This window comes from Pholcus phalangioides, unplaced genomic scaffold, assembly GCF_987345545.1.
Source record: "Pholcus phalangioides strain wild (caught in Gottingen) unplaced genomic scaffold, Ppha-v1.0 ptg000024l_1, whole genome shotgun sequence".
In the NCBI taxonomy this organism is placed as follows: domain Eukaryota; kingdom Metazoa; phylum Arthropoda; class Arachnida; order Araneae; family Pholcidae; genus Pholcus; species Pholcus phalangioides.
In genome coordinates, this window is record NW_028301616.1 from 24,389,753 (window position 1) to 24,396,617 (window position 6,865).

The following is a 6,865-nucleotide window of genomic DNA, read 5'->3' on the forward strand; positions in this document are numbered from 1 at the left end:
ACACAGAAACAAAACTTTACGTCAGGTTGCACTACACGTACATTCCCGCATGTACCGATTCGTTGGGGGGTTCCGCGGGGGGGGGGGTTGGGTTCATGTGTGGTGTAGCAGTAGTAGGTAGGGGCTCGGGGATCCATGATGTTCTTAAGTCAGCCACCTCGTTGGGCAATTTGCCTGTTGTGGCGTTGTATTTGTATTTGAATAGGATGAACGTGTGTGATCTTCCTTTATTTTTTTCGCAGTTGGAAGCACTTGACGATGTTCTTTCCGGAAGGGTTTCAACCAAGCTTGTCGATTTAGATTTGAAAAAAATCACATAATTCTAGTGATGTAGAATACGTATCTGTAAGCAATGAGTTTCTTGTAAAATATTTTGGAATCCTTGATCTATTAAGGGTGTTGGAGAGGATATGAGCCGTTATAGTCTCATCTACGGCACCCCGATAAACAAATACTGTAAGTTTATACAAGAATTGCCACGTTTTCAAGACAAATAAATTCAATTGGTCGAATGGTCGACGCGTCGTAACGAGTACGGTTAATGACGAAAATCTCATTATAACGAGTGATTTGCTTGTGATTGTCAAATAGCTAGTGTTAAAGATACAAAAATTAACTGTACGTAATTAACGAACGTAGTGCATGCTGATTTCCGAATCTACGAGTAAGCAGTACGGATTGGTTTAAAAAAAACCACGAAATTCGGGTCGTTAAAACAGCAGCAACGGGCGCCGATTCCAAGAATCGGAAACAAGCTTACACTATGTCCGTACCCTTATGCAAATAAAGTAGAAATATTTCACAATTTTATAACCTGATAAGGAGAAGTTCGTTAAAATGGCTATTTTCCTCGTGATGGTGAACCGTCGTTATAATGGACTTTTACTGCATTCAATTCCATTCGATATCTCTATTCGGTTTATATTATTTACACGGCTGAACAGTTTTTGTTGTTGTTTTTTCACACACTAAATAGAAATTTCAAAAGCACCCTTCTCATCTGGCTAGTGGTTCGCGGACTGGCAGAAAAGTTCTACGAACCAGCGACTGAAGAACACTGGACTAATACATATTAAGGGGGATTGCGAAAAATTTAAAAATTTCTACAACTTAATTGAACGTACGGTTCGTTGAACCCGTTCGTTATTACATAATAACTTCTGCTCTAGGTACACATCAATATTCCTTGAAAGATATCGATTTAAGAAGCATTTGCACAAAATGTTTCGCTTATAATGGAACCTTTTTGTTATTTAAATGTATACCATATACAGTCGAACTTCGGTTAACGAGCTTAATTCGTTCCGCCGACGTGCTCGTTATCCGAATCGATCGCTATTCGAATCAAACTTCCCCATAGGAAATAATGGAAACTCTGATATAATTCGTTACACAATTATTTATTCACATAAAAATGACTGAAAACGGCTTCAATCAATAATACAACACAATAATAATAATATAATAAATAATGTAATTCCAATGATACTCGCTTTTGTCTCCTTCTTCAGAATTTTTCGTTTTTCGGAAATGGTTTGTATTGTGTTATGTATTGTGTGTGTTGGACAGATTTATTTGATTGGTTCTTCTTTTCTACCAAATTTTGCACAGAATCCCCCACATTCTATACATTTCTTTAATCTCATTTAAAGTGAGGGACTTCTCACTTCTCTCTTCCTCAGACGAGATACCGTCCATAAACTCTTGATGTTGCGTGCAAAGGAGATCCACCACTTCATCTACGGTCAACTCCTAGCCATGTTCCTCCACTGGTTCTTTGAATGTCGTTCTCATTCACCTCCAGTTTCATATCTTCCCCAAGGACTCAATCCCTTCGACAAATGGTGGCTTTCTTTTCATGAGCTAGCCCCACTGTTTCCAAAAGTGGGCAATATCGCACCCTGGTGGGTGATGGAATGGTCCAGGGGGCGATAGAAGCTACGAGTATAACATAGGATCCTATAGTTTCGCTTGAATCGAGAGGCAATGAGAGAAATGAATTTCTGAAGGGGACGATGGGGAACAAAATGTTTGAAAAAGTTATCCCCTCAATGTCACGTTCAATAATGGAATCAGCCCACAGTTTTCTTCAAGAAGAATTTAAAGAAACTTCAACCGCATATACGCGTGGTTATAATGCTACTTCTAGTTTCGTATCGTAAATAGTCACGCTCGCAGGTGCGTTCATTTTTCGAGTGAAGCACGCAGACCGGAGACTGTAGGGGAGATTATCACCCTAAATTCCACAGTACATGTGTGGACGCAAGCGAAGAAACCATCATCTCAGTTGCGATAACGTGAAAATAAATAAACAAAGCTCAGTAATGAGGAGTCAAGTCATCGCTCATTAACCGAGTCAAAATGTGTGCAAAACTTTTGTTCGTTATGCGAATTACTCGGTCACCAAATCACTCGCTAATCGAAGTTCCACTGTACATACAAATGCGGGGGGGGGGGGGGAATATCCCGTTTTTGCTCTGTGTATTCTTTGTTGTTGTTGTTCTTTTTCATCACCCTCATTATCATATTCATGTAAAACAAACGTTGGTTATTCATTCATCGACACGCTTCTTAATTAATTCTAGAAATTTCAATTAAGCGCTACGAAAGCTTTTCATCCTGAAAGATATGCATCAACTAATTTCCCCTCGTGGCAAATAATAATCACCGTTATTATCAAAAAATTACGGGACTTTGAATATTTTTATTTAAATGTAAATATATGTCTTTTAAGCATTAATATATGGCAACACAAAAGAAAAAAACGATCGTTTTCCATGTATTGTGTGTGTGTATCTTTTTTCCCTATTTCGCATGTAAATTATGTAATCATTCATTATCATTTATATACAGTATATATATATATATGAGAATAAGGTCGTTATTTGCTTTCCGAAAACAGTCAAGGATATTTTTAATACAGTGAATGATTTAAATTTTGAACAGAGGACGCGGATGACGGACCACACTTTTGTTTTCCCGTTCGTTGTATCCGATAAGGGGCCATTCAAGTATTACGTAAGCAGATTTTCAGATATTTTTACCCCCCCCCCTGTCAGCAAAAGTCAGCAACACACTGACCCCCCTCCCCCCTGTCAGCAAAATTTCGTCAGCAGCTTAGAATATTTCCTATCTTCAAAAAGGGGTTGATGACGTAAGCAACCTTCAGTCTCCCCCCCCACTCCCCTTGTCATCAAAAGTCAGCAAATCCGAAACCCCTCCCCCCCCCCCGATGCTGACGTAATACTTGAATGACCCCTAACCGTGGTTCACATGATCTCTGGCTTTCCTGAAACTGTCTCACCCATTTACGAGAGTTTAGACATCAATCATGGTAAAGTGAGTGCATCTGTGTATGAATGATTATAAAAGGGGAATGGGGCGCTAACAGTACGGACCCAGCACTTAGCACGAAATCATCAGTGGAATTTTTAATGAATCGGTACAAGTCGGAACATGTACTCTTAAGTGTACACGTAGCCCTAACGTATTACGAATTGTGTTCGCATCGTGAGGTATTGGTGCTACCATCTGTCTTTGAATATGGCAAGTGCCTGAATTTTTTTCTTATGCAAACACCATGTTGAAGCGGGGGGGGGGCACTCAGGATTGACCTATAGAGGGGGGCGTGGCGCAATTAATTTGTTCGAGAGAATGTTTGGAAGAAAAATTATTACCAGACTTTAATAGCATTTCAATGAACAGAAATCGATTAAAATAGACAGGTCCTCTTGAAAATGAGTCAAATGCACTACCATATACACCACTTGAGACACGACCCTGCCCTCTTTGTTTCACGCACTATGGCGTGAGGTGCGGAAGTATATGTATTAGCGGCCTCCGTTAACGCTGCTGTGCGGTTGTTTAGGCATCGTGCTGGTCTCTCGGGGTGGAGGATCCAGGCTCGAACTCCGTTGGTACACAGTGGTGGTCGGCTGAAGTTTGGAGTCGTTTTTGATGACAAATGTAATTGGTACGAACACATATCGGAAATCTCATTAAGGATCAATGCACTTCTCCCTCGATTCTGGTGCTCCACTGGCAAGAACTGGGGCATCAGTGTTAGAATGCGCAGAATATTATATTTGACTGTCGCACAGCGGATAATAGCATATGGTGCCACTGCATGGGGAGGTAAACTTACGGAGGAGCAAGGTAGAAAACTTGATTCCATCCAGAGAGGTTGCCTATTATATATTCTGAAAGCATACTCCACCTCACCCACAAATGCCTTACAGGTTCTAGCCTGCTTACCCCCACTGCGCTTGGTCATTGGTTTTGAAGCTAAAAAGGGTCTACTACTCAGAAACAAACAAAATATCGAGCTTCAGGATGGCACCAACATCAGTTCTTCCCAGCTCCAGACCAAGACAACACGTTGGACTCATCACCCAGCGGATTATCCACAAGAAGAACAGATCTCCACTGCACCTGCAAAAATAGGGCAGGAGAATACCGACCTTAACATCTTCATGGACGGTTCAAAATCAGAAAACGGCGTGGCTGCAGCCTTCATCATACTTAAAGGAGGTATGGAAATCTACAAATGGTCATGTAAATTAAATGACTCAAATACTGTGTTCCAATCGGAGCTTTTTGCAATTGATATGGCCGTCCAAAAGGCTCTAGAATGTAAAAAACCAGTGAGTATATACACTGACTCTCTGTCATTCATATTTGCCATCAAAAACCCATTATCTCAACATCGTACGGCCCGACAAATCCGTGAAGTTCTATGTGACAATCCACATATTAAAATTGCTTGGGTGAAAGCCCATGAGGGCACATATGGTAATGAACGGGCCGATCAACTGGCCAAATCAGCGACGACCAGAGCTTCACCAGATTTCACGATATTTCTCCCCGTGTCATGGGCAACCAACATTCTTCATGAAGAAATGATGACCAAATGGCAGCATCGATGGTCTAACGAGAGAAAGACTGGTCGCAAAATTTTCGCTCTGCTCCCCACCGTTAACTGCAAGCTTAGGAAATGGACTACGGAAATGATCCTCTTCTTTTCCGAACACGGTCCATTTCCCGCCTACCTTGCCAGGTTCCACAAGAGAACAGAAAAGTGCAAATGCGGGGAGGAGGGCACATCGTACCATTACGCGACCACTTGCCCTTTGACCGCGAATCTACACATCCGGGTCCAGGCAAATGATGTTCAATCGTGGATGACTTCAGTGCTCAATACCTCTGGTCTCCACGATCAAATTAAAATGCTCATCAATCAACTTGAAAATAATCAAGACTCTTTCATCCATCCTAGACCAGTGACTGGTATTGTAGAGGGTCATGATGTAGGTGATTCTTGCTCAGACTCCGATTACGAACCATAAACTTTTCATTCTTTCATCGAACAACGAGGTTTCACATGAATTCCCATTGTCAACTCTTAGTGAAATTAGGACAATGATGTTCTTCAGATTTCCGTTGCCTTTTTTATACTTTTTCACATATTCATGTAGCTTTGTAATCTTTTCTATGTATTTGCATTTACTCACATGTATCCATATATATATTTGTAAGCTCTACGATCTACTGTAGTGAACCATGAATTGCCACAACGCTGGTTTTGTTCTGGAATGCATTTTGTACTGTGATGTTTTGTGAGACTATTTTGTGTCTAGTCTCTCGAATTCCCACTGCTCTGTAATCCTGGATATTCATCGGATGGACTGTGATGTTTCATGGGAATATTTTTCACCATATCACTGTATATATATTTTTTTTTTTTCTCTTCTGCCCCGCTCATTTAACAGAACTGCGATGTTTGTCATGTTCTTTCCTGACAATTTCCACTTGATGTTAAGCACTTGCTGTCATTTCTGTTCAGTGCTTCCATGTGCCATGTATGCATGTTTTCTTTCAGGTGGCAAGGGAGCTGAAGCGAGTGATTGGCAACCGAGATCCCACGGGTCCATCTACGGATGGATTGGTGGGGACGGAGTGCGGTGTTGGCATGGACGGGCGCGGGCTGCCGGAGGGGGACGGACGTTTGGTTCCGTTCTGTTGCTCCTTTGAGCGATGAGTGGCGGACGGGGGTGTTCTCTCGTGGACTAGGGGAGCCGAGTGCCTCGGAATGTTTTTGCTGGGTCGGAGATCTGGCGGGCGGTCCACCTATACTCCTTCTTGACCATCGCAGGTTTCCGGGAGCTTCCCGGAGTGTGGCTGCTTGGGATGGAGTGGGGTCCCGGCGGCTTGCGAGTCGGGGGATGTTCGCCGGGCCCGGATGTCAGGACAGTTCTTCCAGCATGGCCCAGCCGCAAGGTAATCCGCTTATATCCCGCAAGGGACAGAGCGGGGGCCATGTTTGGTGTTATGGTCGGCTGAAGTTGGTTTGTGGTCATCTTTTTTTTTAAGGTCTCGGCAGAGAGCAGGCCTACCGACAACCCAATATGCTTTCATAGCATGCAAATTCAAGCATTTTCCATGTTTATTTGAAAATATATAAGGCAGACGGCAGCTTCAGCAAGAACACGAACCAAGCACGATTCCGATAGGACAAAAAAAAACGTTAGGGCCACATACACTCAGATCACGCATTCCGGCATGTACCAATCCGTTAGAAATTCCGTAGAGGAATGTGTACGAGGTGCATGTACGGTTAAGTAGTGGTATTATTATTATTATTTATTTATTAATTATTACCCTAACTCCAACAGACCATCCACAGGTGAGTCGGTAGAGAGACTGAGACGGCTTTTTCTCAGCCCAATATATGGATGGTCGTATCTCTCCAGTGGTGTATATGGTAGCGCATTGGACTTATTTACGAGAGGACCTGGGGAGTTCGACTTCCGGTACAGGCCTGATGAAGTTTCTTTTTCCAAGTTCACCACAGCATAATATGCAGAAA

General features: G+C 42.4%; 1 protein-coding gene across 1 annotated transcript; it reads left to right on the forward strand.

Annotated features, from left to right (window-relative positions):
• The first annotated feature begins 4,067 nt into the window (after positions 1-4,067).
• On the forward strand, positions 4,068-5,345 carry LOC149069056 (uncharacterized). The gene has a single exon (XM_089250342.1). It carries the CDS (start codon positions 4,068-4,070, stop codon positions 5,343-5,345), a length of 1,278 nt encoding a protein of 425 aa, XP_089106468.1.
• The last annotated feature ends 1,520 nt before the right edge of the window (positions 5,346-6,865 follow it).

Bases quoted from the DNA above. Each gene is read 5' to 3' on its own strand.
- LOC149069056 (XM_089250342.1), top strand. From the start codon at position 4,068: ATGCGCAGAATATTATATTTGACTGTCGCACAGCGGATAATAGCATAT.